General features: G+C 37.1%; 1 protein-coding gene across 4 annotated transcripts in view; it reads left to right on the top strand.

Moving 5' to 3' along the window:
- SLCO5A1 (solute carrier organic anion transporter family member 5A1) overlaps positions 1–16704 on the top strand; it is a 311289-nt gene that overhangs the window by 243846 nt on the left and 50739 nt on the right. For 3 of the 4 annotated variants that reach the window (XR_006198356.1, XR_006198355.1, XM_042923843.1), the window contains exon 7: positions 4038–4202. The exons of the other annotated variant lie outside the window; for it this stretch is intronic. Coding sequence is in view for 1 of the 3 variants with exons in the window: in XM_042923843.1 (XP_042779777.1) it covers positions 4038–4202 (165 nt within the window). In the remaining 2 variants the exon portion in view is untranslated. The remainder of the gene's footprint in view (positions 1–4037; positions 4203–16704) is intronic. 4 annotated transcript variants of the gene reach the window in all.

The following is a 16704-nucleotide window of genomic DNA, read 5'->3' as shown; positions in this document are numbered from 1 at the left end:
GGTTTGGATGCAGAATTCATTCCGGAAACATGCTTGTAATCCAAAGCACTTGTATATCAAAGTGAATTTCCCCACAAGAAATAATGGAAACTCAGATGATTCGTTCCACAACCCAAAAATATTCATGTAAAAATGATGACAATACTGTAATATAACACAAAATAATAAGTAAAGAAAAATAAACAAATTAACCTGCACTTACCCTTGGGAGACAAGACAGAGGAGGGTTATTGTGTAGGATGACTTTCATTACCAATAACAGAATCCCTGCTATCTACTGGTTCAATGGAATCTTTTTCTTTTTATGCAACTTTAACAAGAAACCTATTCAATGACACTTGCTTTTGCCTCCTTTTGAGGATTTCACAGAAATGTGACATTGCATTGACGATCACCCACAATCCTGCAGTGAGCAAATGAGAGAGAGGGAGAAAGAGGGAGAGAAAGAGAAGAACCATTGGCTCAGTTGTGATCATGTGACATTTGGCATATTGCAAGACATCGCTCGTTTATCAAGTTAAAGTTTATTAAAAAATCTTTGCTCGTCTTGCGGAACACTCATAGAACAAGTTACTCGCAATCCAAAGTTTTACTGTATGTTGTTGATTCATTAACACTGAGCCCCCGTGGCCAACAGCATTATGACTTATGTCTGAAGGATGTGTATCTAACACATGTATTTTCTCCATAAGGCACATGAAAGCCTCTTAGGAACACTAGACAGCACTTCAGCACTATGCTTGGAGGCCATTTGAAAAAGGGAGATCACCAAAGGCACAAAAATGCTAAAAATGTGACAATATCTTGTGAAAAGGACACTTGTTTGCAGCATGAAAGCTGACCCGAGAAGGCAAAGTGAGAGGCCTCATGCAGCCTTAGCCAAGAATGCGTGTGTCCTGCAACTCTGTGCATGTCCTTGAATGAGACCCCCCCACCCCATCACTGGCGAGTACTGATTTGGGAGTTACAAATAAATTGTAGTGAGTGGGTGAATTTGCAAATACTAAATTTATGAATAATGAGGACTGACTGTGTCTTATTTCTATTAAACTTTCACTTACCACTTTTAGCATCCATTGACCTCAAATTGCTTCAAGTTTGCCTGTTGAGGATCCTTCAAACTGTCTTTGGTATCCTTCTGGCAAGTCTCCATCATTCTTTGAGCACTTTGCTTTCTTGTTTAACAAGATTTTCCAGGCTCATGTTGTATTTTCTCTGCCTCACCTCTGAAGTTAGACATTTCTCCAAGGAGCTTTGGTTCCTTTTAGTGAAAGATGGCCTTTAAAAACCAAGCACTGGTGCTAGATGGGCTCATTGCTCCTAGGGTGTTATACTATTTCTAAACCCTGTAGAAGAGAGAATTAGGAAATATGTGTATGTACACACATACACAAATCTATCATCTATCATCTTTATCTGTCCATCTATTGTCTATCATCTTATCTATCATCTATCTATCTATCTATCTATCTATCTATCTATCTATCTGTCTATCTATCTATCCATCCATCCATCCCATGAATTCACACCATTACCTTCAGTTCCAACCTGATATGTAACTATCCCCCGTCCATTTTGTAACTCCCTTCTCTGGCCATTAGAAACTGATTGCAATTAGTCTCAATGTACTTACTTAACCCACTCTTCCTATATTTAAACAAATTCCCTGTCCCAGTGGCAAAAGACACAACCATGGATATCTGGTCCCCCTGCTCCTGTGGGGCATGTATGCTGAAGGTTTAGCTCCAATAAACAGAAGGAGGAACATGGAAGAAAGGAGGAAGCTAACTTGAAGTTGTTGAAAGTCAACTTTTACTAAATCCTTCTTCAATAACACTTTTTTTCTTTAATGAAAGAGAAGACAGAAATGTCACACATATTTTTTTTAAAGTTTATTTATTTTGAAAGAGAGAGACTGAGCAAGCAGGGAAAGGGCAGAGAGAGAAGGAGAGAGAGAGAGAATTCCAAGGAGGCTCCATGCTGTCAGCGCAGAACCCGATGCGGGCCTCAAACTCATGAACCATGAGATCATGACCCGAGCAGAAATCAAGAGTCTGATGCTTAGCCGACTGAGTCGCCCAGTCGCCCCAACATTGCATACATTTTTAGTTAGCTTTGAAATTAGTGGGCTATTTTATCATACCAAATGAGTATAAAAGAAAATTCAGTTTTCTATAACTAGTATCTTAAAACATTCATGTGATGCATATGTTATCTTCTTGGATTAAAAAATGTACAATTTCACCAGATGTTTTAGATTAAACACATTGCCTTTTAATATACCAAATAAACTTAGTTTGCATCTCCAAATGTTGATAGAAAATCTTCTTAAAAAAAAAGAAAATCTTAATTTTCTAATTTAAAAATTTTAGATATAACCTTTTTATTTGCATATTTATAAGAGAATATTAGGTCATTTTATGAAGTAGTGTAATTATTTTTTTCTGGTGTGTTTATCCATGTTAAAAAGTGAAGAATGCATCTTAAATTTTATTTTAAAATGTTCATTGAAACTTTAAACAATTAACTTAAGATATAGAATATTAAAATTAATTTGCATTTTAAAATGATAATAGCAGATAGTCTTGACTTCCTAAGTTTTAAATTCTAGTGAATAGCCTATGAATTATAACTTTAGTAACAAGTTTTGCTTAATTTTTTGAAATGATTTTATTATGTTGTAGAATAAGGAGATAACTGTTCTCATAACTGAGATGCTGCACATGTCAGAAACAATACAGCTTCTCTTTTCCATGATACATTCCAAGATATGTAAATAAAGATCACATACATGTGAGTTAATTCACATTATAAACATGCAGAAATACAAAAGTATATGCACAAGCATCTCCTTTATTCCTCTTTCCCAATCTTATTCCTACTTACAGAATTTCTTGGTGTTGTATATATTGGGAAGTATATATTCAACCACATATAAATGCATTGTTTTGGTTTGTGTGATTTTTACTTAGATATTATTTATATATATATATATATACATATAAATATATGTATATATATTTACATACACATGTATATGTATATTTCTGCAGCAGTTTGTTTTCTTCATTAATAAAAATACTTCTTGGAGTTCCTTTTATGCCAGTACATCTAGCCCTACATCATTTTTTAACTACTACATAGTATTTCATTATTTGGCTGTGCCATAACTTATTTAAACATTTTCCAGTGGTGGACATTTAGTTTTTTTCCTTAAATTTTTGCTATTACTAATAATGCTGCAGTGAAGACACCTGGACATACATTTTAGAGCATATACATGGCAAGTTGTATGAAATAAACGCCAAGACTTGAGGATGAGACTACTGTCTCTCCCTTGAGAGGCACCTGGGCAGGTGCTGAGCCCCCACCTCTGGGCTGTCCTTTGGAGATCATTTCTCTTCCTTCCCCAGTCCAGAGGTCCCTTGGAGTATCTGACCTGGTGACCTGTCCCTTAAGCCCCTTTAGCTGCATCATTTCCTGTTTCATAATGAGGCTGGAAGATCAGATGTCCAAAGTCATGTACCAGTTCCCCTGCTGTGGGTGTCTGCAGTGCCGGGTCAGGAACATGACAACTCAGAAGTTCATTTTCTCGGGGAAGTGCCTGGTGAATGAAGGGGAAACTGTAATGTAGGACTGTATCGTAGGTACTTTGCACATGTAGTATATTTTGGGGTCTTAACAAAGAATAACATTGTTTTAATTAATAAAAATGTAAATGATTTGTTTTAAACAGTTTTTAAAACAGAAGTCCTAGGTTGGATACCTCCTATAAGGTTATTTGTGTATGGATATGTTTTTTGCTACTTTATCAAATTTCTTTATCCTAGTTGAAAAATTAAAAAAAAGAACACCCAAATCTGTTTAATAAAGGGGCTGGTTTCTAATCAGTCATCAAGTTTTTCTTTTATTCTCTATTCAATAGTCTCGAAAATTGCTGAATGGCTATTTCCAGTTCATTTCAAAAACAATTCAATTTTATTTTACTTTCCATCCCTTATTTATAACATTCATTTGTCATTTTTGTCATTTTGTAGACCTACCAAGAGCAGCTGTCAGGATCTTAAGCAACATGACATTCCTTTTTGTGAGTTTGTCATACACAGCTGAGAGTGCCATTGTAACTGCTTTCATTACCTTCATTCCCAAGTTCATCGAGTCACAGTTTGGTATCCCAGCTTCCAATGCCAGCATCTACACTGGTAAGGCACTGCCTTTAGAGCTCCTTGAAAACATGATCATTTTTGACCACTAAACTAAAATGCAATGAGTTGAAGAGAAAGTTCATTCTAACATCAAAGTGTTTAATAAGTTCATTAACGGCTACCTGCCTCCCCCCCGCCCCAGACTCCACCCCCATTTTAGGAGGAAGGGGTCCTTGACTGTTTTCTCATTGACTCAGATTGTGTTACCGTGTGACGTTTTTACCGACTGTATTTTGGAAAGGGATAACTTTGCATAATTATGTTTTTAGTGGTTCTCAGTTAAAAAGAATGTAACAGGCAGTGGCTTTCAAATTTAAATATGAATATATCTTTTTATGGGTTGACGTGAGTTAAATTTTGAAAAATTAATGAAAACATTTTTTGAATGGATAATATGAAAAGTAGATCAGGTCCATGGTACCAGGATATCCTCTTGATGAATATAAATGGATCTTGATCGAATTACTGGAGATACTTGAACTTATAAAGGAAATCTATGAATTTTGTTTTAGAAGATGTTTTATGTCTGGGAAAATGATTTTTGGAGGCTATGATACGTGTACCCATTGTACATAGTACTCAGGTCTTTTTTCATAGTATATTAGGCGCTCAGAAATATGGGGACATTAACTCTCAGATATGGGGGGAATTTTCAGTGCATTATATCATAATATTTTGGATATTTCCTTAGTGGTTTCAACGATGGTCAAATGACTATATCTTTCTAAGGCTCAATTTGTTATTAAAATATTACTTAAACAGTTTAGTGGAGACCTATGATACCTTTTCTGATGACTTTGGCTCCCACTTTATCCTCCATGTCCGGATTCAAACTTGGCAAGTTAGAATTATCTGGAAGTTAACAGGCAAAATTATATGATTGTAGAAAGAGAGTTTGGCTTGAAATATTTAGGTGATCACTTTGTTTTCTTATTTCATTTTCCACATGAAAAGACCTACATACTGGGTGGTGGGGCCCTGGTAGCAAATATTTTTGTAAAGGGTATACTGCTTTGGACCATTGTAATTGTCACCCCAAAATATTTTTTCCCCATTTGTTTTTCAAAATATGTTTTCCTTACATATTTACTTATACATGTATAAAATAGACTTTACAGATCAAAACCTGAATGATACATTTCTAATTTAATTTTTACACTAATCCTTTGAGCAACAATTCTTGGTCAGGGAAACAAGTGTTGTCTCGTTGCTAGATCTGACGCCATACAGCTGATAAATGCAGAGTAGTCTCAAGCATTTCCCTAAGTTTCAGTATTAGAAGGTGTTACTGGCACGGAGATTCACAGTCAAATAAATTGGGGACCTGCTGAGTTGAACAATGTATTACAGTTGTTTGCCACAGGACTCTTCATTACCCTTAATATGCCGATCTGTGTGGTGAAACTCCCAGATGAAGGCTCAAGGGTACTGTCTTTCCCAAATACATTTGACTATGAAATCCAACTTTTTAATGGCATCTCTCCCATGAACTGTTTTCTTCAGGACCCACATCGAGAAACACTGCTATTCTATCCTATGTACCCCTGTCCCAGCCAGACTAGGGGAACAAAGCTGTCTGGAGCATCCCATTTCCATCCAGAGGTGCCATTTTGACCCCTATAGTTATAGGGGCATTAGTACAGTGCTGAGCCAGGTAGGAATTGATACATATTGAATCATATTGGCTATCTGTTGGACACTGCTGGAGGCATAGGCTAGACATAAAACTACTTGTGGAAAAATAAAGGTTTCAGTTGGACCTGGGGTGTTTCACTACGGAATCCCACAGCGGTGTGGTCAATGCTGTAGTCACTGAACATGGCACCCTCAGTGAAGGACAGTGCAGGATTAGATAAAGCTAGCTCACAGAATTAGTTCGTCCCCTGTTCTAACATCAGGATTAAAAAAGCAACATCACCCAGTGACAATTCCATTCTGGTTTTGTCATCAGTAGTTTTTGTTTTGTTTTGCTTTGTTTTAATAATCATTGTGAATGCAATTTATATTATGTTTAATAGTCTCCTGTGTTCTGATAAAAGGCTTTTTATTCCCAGCTCATATTCTTTTTCCTTCCTTTCCAGATAGATAACAAATAATAATAGTCAAAAGGTATTCAGATTAATTAAGAGTGGAAGATTGCTTGTCATATAACAATAAGATGAACAAGGATGATAATCCTTTATAAAGCTTACCTTGATTTTTTGAATTTTTGTTAATTGAATCCTTCTTCTTACCCTCTGAGCAGAGATTTATATTTTTAAAGAACTTATTTAGTTTAATTTAATCTTTTATTCTCTTTATATGCATGTAAGTGACATGGAGAATTAAGAAATGTATCTGAACAAGAATGTTAAAAATAGTTGTAATCTCATCTGACAAGATTTTCAAGCTAAGGTTCTCTTTAAAAAAAAAAATATTTAAGAGGATTATTTGGGTAAATACTTTGGCCTTTCCAGAGCCATTTGCTTGTGTTGTGTTATATGGTAGAGATGAAGTTCCATACATGTATCTGTCTCCTATAGTCCTTGAGTACCAGCTCTGTGCACAGCACTGTGCCATGTGTATGTATGGCTGGGATGTGGGGGGTGGAGGGGGAGGTAGGGTATGGTGGCGTGTCTATAAAGACTCAAACCAGAGCCATAAGATATGTATAGAGCTGCCTGTATTTGTATCTACACAATGGCAGTGAATCCGGGTTCATGTTTCATTCTTCTCGTTTGTGGTCTTTCTGCTAACCCATTTAGGGTCACATTTGTTGATTCAAATGAACTATTATGAGGTCGCTGTTTTAGGAAAGGCTGAAAGAAGGGAAAGAGCCCTGAAGGAGGAGGTAGAGCAGCTTTGAATCCTGCCGCTGCTGGTTATTAGCTGTGTTACTTTTGGCAAATCGCTTTGCTTCCTACACTTCAGCTGAAACTGAGGTTTACCTGTATAATGAAGACAATAGCTCCCCTGTTTCTAGGTGTCCATGTTGTGAGGATTCAATGAAGTGGTGACTAGTGATTTGTGCTGAATCTTCCCTAACTTCAAATGGGCACAATATAAATTGAAAAATACAACTTAATCATATATTATTATTATTTTTAAAAATTTTTTTTAACGTTTATTTATTTTTGAGACAGAGAGAAACAGAGCATGAACGGGGGAGGGGCAGAGAGAGAGGGAGACACAGAATCGGAAGCAGGCTCCAGGCTCTGAGCCATCAGCCCAGAGCCCGACGCAAGGCTCAAACTCACGGACCGTGAGATCATGACCTGAGCTGAAGTCGGACGCTTAACCGACTGAGCCACCCAGGCACCCAACTTAATCATATATTATAAGGAGAAAATTAATATTGATGATGTTGACAGTAGCACCTTCCATTTGAGGTCATGCAGCTTGAACAGGTCTGAGAATGACAGCTCTATACTAATCATGGTGATAATAAAACGACTACTGACATTTACTGAATGTTTACTAAGCAGGAGACACTATTTAAACTTTTTCATATGGACATTACTTAATCCCTGTAACCAGTGCCTGTGTAGTAGGTGTTCTTGATTATATCCATTTTCCAGTTGAGGAAACGTCTAGGGAAATTTAAATAACTTGCTTAAAGACATGCAAATAATTAGAGCCAGGAGGCTAGTGTGTTGGAGTATATAACTATCCATATGTGATTTTTATTGAAATATTATAATAGACCTATGCTATTTTATCACTTCTAGGCAGTTGTTTTTTAAATTTTTTTTTTTTTTTATTTCAGAGAAATTGTATTCTAAGATTCAACTTCTTCCCTTTCTATAGCAGCCTTTGTCACTGAGCCATGGTCAACAACATTCATTTTCAGAGCATCGGTGTCCTTTAGCATCACCTTTGCTTTTCTGGGGTCCTGCCCTTTTGTGTGCAGAATTATAAAGGGTTAGACACTTGGTCTTTGCAAGAGAAATGGCCATGGAGAACTCTATTTTGCTTTTCATTGGAGAATAGTCAAAATACTTATTTCTTTGGTAAGGGGATTAAGATGGGGTGTGATTTTTTTTTTTTTTTAATGTCCGTCATTTTTATTGTTGTCAAATTAACCAAATAATTGCCATCTGTCTTTAGCTACTGATTCAAAGTTTTGTCGATGAGATTCAAAGCAGTACCACTGAACTCAGATTGCAGCCTTTGGGAATCCCTGCATCCTTAGAAGCCAGAGAGACATGCACATGCTTTGATTTGCTTCATTCTTCTGAGGGCATCTACAGCTTTTCTATACCATTTCTTTAATTTTATAAGAATAGTTTAATAGGAGCACCTCCTGGGTGGCTTAGTTGGTTAAGTGTACGACTTCGGCTCAGGTCATGATCTCACAGTTTGTGGGTTTGAGCCCTGCGTCGGGCTCTGTGCTGACAGCTCAGAGCCTGGAGCCTGCTTCAGATTCTGTGTCTCCCTCTCTCTCTCCCTCCCCTGCTCACGCTCTGTCTCTCTCTCAAAAATGAATAAACATTAAAAAATACTTTCTTTAAAAATACATTTTATACCAATTTTATAAATGTATACATAGTTTTTTTAACATTAACATTAAACTTTTAAGTGCAAATGGACCATATTAAGAATGGATGCACTTAGCAGCACTGCCCATTTCCAAGGTCAGGCAATGACACCGGATTCCACAAGATGTGGGTGGACCCTCGAACACGCTGTGCTCTGGGAAAGGAGAGGAAGGTCCCTGCAAACCAACATCCTGCTGCAGTTGCTAGAGTCTTCTCACTTCCATACTTTTAAACAATCTTGAGATAAATAGAGGCTATTAGGACCTAAGAGTGGCAATTACAGGATCTTTGTCTTTTGGGCAGAAAGGTATTTATTACACTAAATTACATGTGTTTTTCTTCAGTGCTAATTAGGACTTTTGTAGAACGTAATGATGGACAGTAAGTTAAGATACTCAGATTCTTTTTATTTGTTGATTAGCCAGTTAATTTCAGACATGTTTGAGTGCCTACCATGTGGCAGATCCTTAGCCAATGCACTAATGGTGGTGGTTACACAGAGTTCAGTTGCTTAAGAAGATTCAGAGGACTTAGGATGAGGATGTTTACACATGAATACTCCATGGCAACGGCACTGAAATAAGAGTGTCCTTGTCAGTCACAGACCATCTCTGGGTGGCATGGCAGGACCAGTTTTCTCTCTTATATCTGGCACCGCTGACATATAGTTGAAACACCCAGGAAGCAGAGCCCCAGATGGAGGCTCAGCTGGTGTTATATTTTCATAATACTTTTTATAGATTTCAAAAAAAATTTTAAAGTTTATTTATTTATTTTTGAGAAAGAGATAGTGTGAATGGGGGAGGGGCAGAGAGAGAGGGAGAGAGAAAATCCCAAACAGGCTCCATGCTGTCAGTGCAGAGCCCAACGCGGGGATTGGACTCACAAAACCGTGAGATTATGACCCGAGCTGAAACCAAGAGTTGGATTTTTAACCGAATGAGCCACCCAGGCGCCCCCTATAATACTTTTTATACTTCAAAATATTTTTTATATATTTTTCTTTTCTGTATTTTGCTGGTCCCGTGAGTTCCTGCTCCATAACCAACCTTAGCATTGGAACTCTCCAGGTGGTCTTAGCGAGACCAGGTACAAATCTTCATGCTCAGTTTTATCAATAAACAGTGCTAAAAGCTGGTACAAATCATCCCCAAACTCCTCAGATCCAGGTTGGGATCAACGATATTAATCTGTGTGTTTCACGTCTTGACTAGGAGTCAGTGCCCTGATTCAGCAGGCAGCCCAGGCGGATCTCAGGCCTGTGAAGTTACCCCTCAGAGCTAGTCCAGGGTACGTTAGTACATAAGGTGGACGGCATCTTGGCCCACTGTGTAACTGTAAGTTTATCAGTTTTTCTTTATCAGAGAATAGTTTTCTAATCTAGAAAATAATAGTTTGGACTGGAGTGAACTCTGATTTCTTCCTTTTTGCAAATCTTAGATTAAATAATTTTCCTAAGGCCACACGTACCAAATCAATTTATTCTTAACCATATAACCGATAGAGTTATTTTCTTACAAGGGGATTAGTTATTAAGCAAGTCATCATTTCCGTGGTATTTTTAGTAATTTGCATCGCCACCAACTTTGGCCATGTCTAACATCCACATGATCTGTTTTTCTTTCTGTGGGCAGCCTGATGCAATCCACAGACCTCTCTTTGAATCCCAGATCTGTCATTTAACTAAATGCATGATTTTAGCCAAGTCACTTAACCACTTTGTTTCTCATTTGTAAAATGTGAGTGTTCATATCCCAGGGCTACTGAAAAAATGAAATGAAATAATTATATCTTAAAGCATTTCATACCTAGTATGAAAAGCTGCTCAGTAAAAATTAGTTTTTCCCCCTTTATATGTTGTGAAACTGTGGGGGGGTTTCTTTTCTTTTTTTTTCCAAATTTTATTTAAATTCTAGTTAGTTAATATATAATGTAATACTGGTTTCAGGAGTAGAATTTAGTGATTTATTTAATGATTTACATACAACACCTGGGCTCATCATAACAAGTGCCCTCTTTAATATCCATCACCCATTTAGCTCATCCCACACCCACCTCCCTCTGTAAGAAACTGTTAAATTTAAATTCCTATTAAAAAGTTATCTTAGGTTCTCTGATTTATTTTTTACTTATTTATTTTTCCAAGTATATTGTTTTATTTTGAGAGAGAGAGACAGAGAGAGAGCGTGCATGGGCAAGAGAGGGGCAGAGGAGAGAGAGAGAGAGAGAGAGAGAGAGAGAGAGAGAGAGAGAGAGAGAATCCCAAGTAGGCTCCATGCTGTCAGTGCAGAGCCCAGTGCGGGGCTCGATTTTATGAACCATGAGATCATGACCTGAGCCAAAATCAAGAGTTGGATTCTTAGCCGACTGAGCCAACCAGGCACCCCAGGTTTTCTGATTTAAAACAAACTTTGTATTAGTCTGATTTAGAGTGGCAATCTGAAGGCATTTTGTTAAATTCCGCCTGTTAGGCAAAGTAATACATTCAAATGAAATTGTAAGGAGGGATTTTTTTAGTCTCGATCATAGGAGTAAAGCAGCAGAAACCTCCTGGGGCAGGAGACAGACAGAAGTTGCTGGGAGGGTTATTCATATCAGTGTATCATGGATCTCCATCTGTCTGTCTGTCTCTCAGTTGCTCGAAATTAATTAATTCACCAACTGACCAGCTTCCTGTTTGGCCAGTTCTCCAAATGCCCTTATTTCTTTTTATTCTTTCCTTTTGTTTACCAATTTCCAGAGTAACAATTTATATTCTAGCAGATTTGTATAGTCACTGATAAATTTGAAAATATAATGAACTCATGGTTATTTATAAGCTTGATGTGCTTTAATCCATAGTGGTCATTGTTCTGTTTGATGCTCCATTTGTCCGGTCTTTGGTCACTGGGTGCCCTTTCAAGTTAGCACCTGTATCCTTTGGCACTAGCTCAGTAGTCTTTCAGTTTCTGGCATGATAAAAAATGACTTGCTTATATTATGTTTCCTGCCCTAGACTTGGGATCAGTCATGTTTCTGCAAGGAGCTGTGGTTCCTTTTAGAGGAAAATGATATTTGGAGATCACCATCTGGACAGTAGGGTTGCTCATTGGTACCAGGTTGTCATTGTTGTTAGGCCTTTTTAAAAAAAATTTTTTTTAATAAAGAGAAAAATAGATCATGAAGTTATACTGATATTTTTGCTTCAAACTTAAGAGCAGGTTATTAATTAACTTCTTTGATATTATATTGTATCTCTTTGCTCTAATTCTGAAAGTCTTTTTTTTCCTAGTGACTTTAGAATAATTTATCCAAGTGTGTATACATGTGTGTGCGTAATAGTTTCACGTGTATATACATGTGTGTATGTGTGTGTATAATAGCTTCAAACCAAATATCAGTATTGTTACCAACCATGAAATATGAAATGCAGTTTTAGACTTCTTTGTGGTTCTTCTTATCTTTAGGCTATCTCTTAACGGCTGTGTAAAATACTGTGACCTAAAGTTATTTGAAATGATTCTTCTCTGGTTATGCCACCAACTCGATATACTGGGGAGTTTATTGGCTTTGGTTTGTTTTCAGTTTTTAGGGATTATTTTATTTTTATATTTTTAAGTTAATTTTAAAAAGTTATGTAATACATTTTGCAGGATTGGGAAGTCAAAGCCGTAAAACAAAGGACATTCAGAGAGGCCTTGCTTGCATCCTTGTCCCAGTTCTCTCTCTCCCTATAAAGGTAGCATTTTATTAGTTTATCCCACTTGCTTCCTTTTGAATAGGTAAGTGTAAATATGCGTATTAAGTATGCAATATATGTAATATATGCATGAGAATTTTATATTAGCATCTTTCCCCCTTCTTACCCCAGAATTGGTATACCATACACTCTGTTCAGTACCTCAGAGACCTCGCTCATTTCTTTTACAGCCAAATAGTACAGTATGCTATTGTGCGGATAGTCTATTTGCTCCCTGATTTGAGGACATTGGGTTTTTTCCATTCTTTTGCTATAATGACACATATAGTGAAGTAATTTCATACTAAAAAGCCCATTTGTCTAAAATACTTCTTTCTTTTTAACTATTTAATTTACTCGTCCAGCTTTCAATTAACCTTTATTCCAGCAAAAAAAAAAAAAAAAAAAAAAAAAAAGCGGATTCCACACAAGAGAGGGAAACGGAGAGCTCAGGGATATATTTGTCGTATAATACTCAGTCCTTACCCCCCTCCCCCAACAAGGCTTAGCATTTTCCCTCAGAGTGCTGTAATGATCAAAAGAGGGAATCTTTCTGAAAGCTCTTTGAAAAATCTATATAGCTTTTGGGAATCCAGATCAAAATGGAGTCTTTCCTTTAGTATGAGTCTGTGCTATGATGGTAAAAGCAGGTGACCTTCGTTAGGCTTCCACTCTTAGCTAGGTGCAATGATAGAAAGGGGCCCTTCTAGGCATCATTTGCTGCCTTTGTTGCAATGCTGCATTGGAGGGCCTACTCTCTCTAGTTTACAGTGGATAAAACAGGTGTAAAGAGCAGTTTTTGCAAGCTGTACATCAGCAGTCCATAATACAGGTCCATAATATATACATTGGGCTGGTCCTCAGGGAAGCTGCTTATGTTTTAGAATTTCTATTGCATAAATGATCTCTCCTCCAACTTTTTATGCATTGAGTAAGAGGATCAGTTTTGGAAGGAGACAGATCTTGTTGAAATTCTTGCTCATCCTTTTTATCCATCCATCCATCCATCCATCCATCCATCCATCCTTCTTTCCATCCTTCTTTCCATCCTTCCTTCCATCCACCTATCCATCCATCTTGCACAAGTATTTATAGAACTTCTCCTATGGGCCTGGCACTGTGCAAGTTCTAGGAAAACCATGATGAGAATATAGAGCGATCCCATCCTCAAGGACTTTGTAGTATAATGACCCTATAATGCTTCCTGTGTTCTTGGACAAGTTCATGAAGTTTTGTGAGTGGTAGAGATTGTGAGGATTAAATGAGGGAATGTAGATTGTGTGCTTGGCACAGTGTTTGGGAAGTAGCCATTAGGAATAACTGCAATACCTACTTTATGAGATACTCTTGGGAAAAGACATCTAAAGCAGAAAGAAGAGTGAAGGCAGGACTTAGGGCATGGGGAAACATTAATAGCAAAGATGATCTGGGGGAAATGGATTTGAGGAGTAAAAAGAGAGATGAAAGGTGACTAACAACGGGAAAATGAAAGAGGAGACAAGAGACTTGACACTAATGTGAAAGGCTGAGGGATTATTTTATCTGAACTGAGGGAGGCTTAGAGATGCAATATAAATTATAAAGTGCATTGCTTTAAAGTGTAATACATTGTACGTGAAACTGATTTCAGTTAAATCAGTGTTGAGGTAGGGTTAGATCTTGATATCTCAGTTTGATTTATTCTCCACTTATTGTTCAACTTTCCAATATGTCTGTTTTGCATAACTCTTAGTGGGTAAAAAGACATTTTAAGTATTTTAATTTCATATATTCGAGCACTGTGCAGTGAAATGCCAGATGACTAAATCTCTCAATTAAATGAAATGTTTTTGTTCCACTCATCTTTGATGATTACTAGTCCTTATGTCTGGGATTTGTTTCCCATGCACACCCATGTGTGTATGCGTGCACAGAGAAAAATGAGGACAGGCATCACTTATAAGGGATTTTATGGGCTCAGAGGACATTCAGACCAGTTTTCTCCAGATTTCTACATCTACATTCATTGCCCCTTGATGATCATTGATGTCCAGAATGGCCCAGAGGCCCCTTGAGAGCCTTAGCCATCAAAAAGAATACATTTCGTTCACAGAGCAGGATTTATTTATGTATAAAAGTTGAGTTGAGAAAGATTAGGGAGCTTTTGAAAAGGACTGAAAACCCAAGGGAGAGAATGAAATGTCCGGCACAGAATTAAGAGGCTGCTAAGTGCATCGTATCCTTGGTTAAGTCAGCATTGACGTGCACCCAATAGATTTGATGAATGAATGACTGTTAATATTAATCTCTTTGGCCCTCAGTCTGCTCTTTGAATGAAGGATTGAATTAGACAACCTTTCTTCAAAGATCAACTAGCAAACATCCCACCATCACTCCCCAACCCCCTGCCAACCCTGCAAAATTTTCTGATTTTTGCAAGCAATTTCTTTTTCTAGGCATTCAAGTTAGTCAATGTCTTAATATTTTGCTTTGGTATATGTAAGGTATATATAAGGTGTATGTAATACCTTTTCCTGGTAGTTCAAATTAGACATATTAAATATATATTTTTTCTTTTTCTTTTTCTCTTTTGTTGTATGTGATGGAACTGAAGTAGTTCCTCAGTAGTGAATTGCTACTTTTTGGGGGGGGTGGGTGGGGAGGAATTAGCAAGGATTAAGGTAGTTTGGTAATTAACTATACTCCTTTTGAGAGCTCAAGAACATTTTACCGAGCATGATCCCATTTTGGCAGGTCCGTACCCTGCTAAAGTGAGGTGATCCCCACATGCTTTGTAGTGAGCCAATATGTTATAAGCTGATATGTTGTAAGGATATGGATTTTGGAGTTAGAATGTCTGGGTTTAAGGTCTGCCTCTGCCACTTATTAGCTGTGTAACTTTGGGTGAGTTAACTAATTTCTTTGGCCTCTGCTTTACTAGTTGTGAATGATGTAATCATATCGATTTTATAGGGCTGTTGAAGTTTTTAAGTGCTTCAAAACCACTTATTAAATAAAAGACAGAGCCTAAGGAATATGTCAACGATATAACGATGTAATGGGACAGATGGTGGCTACACTTGGGGTGAACATAGCATAACATATAAACTTGCCAAATCACTAAGTTGTACAGTGAAAACTAATGTCACATCATGTGTCAACTATACTGAAATAAAATTTAAAAAAAAATTTATTAAATGTAAATAAATATTAATTATTAATGGGAATGACCTTGGCTTTCCTCTCTACTCATCAAATATTCCATCATCTGTAATAAGACAGGAGAGTCAGGACTGCTATGGAAGGAGATGAGGAAGAGGGGGCTCAGAGTATAACATTATCCCAGTTTTGTGGATAGATAAGTAGAGGTATAGGCTCTAACTGAAGGATTCTTGGCTGCACAGGTAGTGGCATCCTGGAGAGCTAGAGACAAACTCTTCTGACTCCCAGCTTGTGCCACCATTCCTCCTTTCCTCAGAAATGCTTTCTGAAGATCTTGCCCCTGAGCGTGGCCGGTTTATTACCACATAGACAAGGGAATACCTTACTCTTTTCAACTAAACAATAAAATATGGGCTTAAACATTATTAGAAGTGGAAACAATGTCCTTTTGTAACCTGAACCATCTAATGATGGACCACAGAAAATTTCCCTTGCTGTCAGGCTCAACTTGATGTCTTCTTTTCATTGGCCAGAAAGCAAAATATGGGGTTAAATTTGTTACCAACAGTTAATGTTTCCAAGCCATGGTACTGAAAAAATTTTATATCTCTATTTACAATAAAAATGAGTGTAATTCATGTTGGTGTTTTGACTAAACTGGATGTTTAGAGACATTATAGGTGCATGCTTCTCTTACCTGTGCCAGGAACAATTAATGTACCATTGTTGTGTATTGAGTAGTTCAATAATGTTTTGTAACATCTTCCTGCAGTTCATTTGAAATATATTCTATATAAATACATCTCTTTTGGAAATGCAATTGAGATTGGTGGAATTATCCAGAAATGGACAGCTGTAGGACAGCTGTATAAATGTCCATAGATTGTCCAATAGAACATCTGTCTTCATGACATTACAAGTTCTTTTTGTCCTCTGTCAGCCTTGCTCTCTGAGATAGTTGCTCATGTAACCAATGTGTTGGTAGTTATAGCTACAAGAATATGTATGTGTGTATGTTTGTATCTATAAAACACAACATATATAAATATGTATATATAATGTACATATACACTGAATATAAGTACAAGTTGACAGTTTGGTTTTATATATGTATTATGTGTAC

The sequence above is a fragment of the Panthera leo genome, chromosome F2 (assembly GCF_018350215.1).
Source record: "Panthera leo isolate Ple1 chromosome F2, P.leo_Ple1_pat1.1, whole genome shotgun sequence".
Classification (NCBI taxonomy): domain Eukaryota; kingdom Metazoa; phylum Chordata; class Mammalia; order Carnivora; family Felidae; genus Panthera; species Panthera leo.
This window is presented reverse-complemented; position numbering and strand designations above follow the sequence as displayed.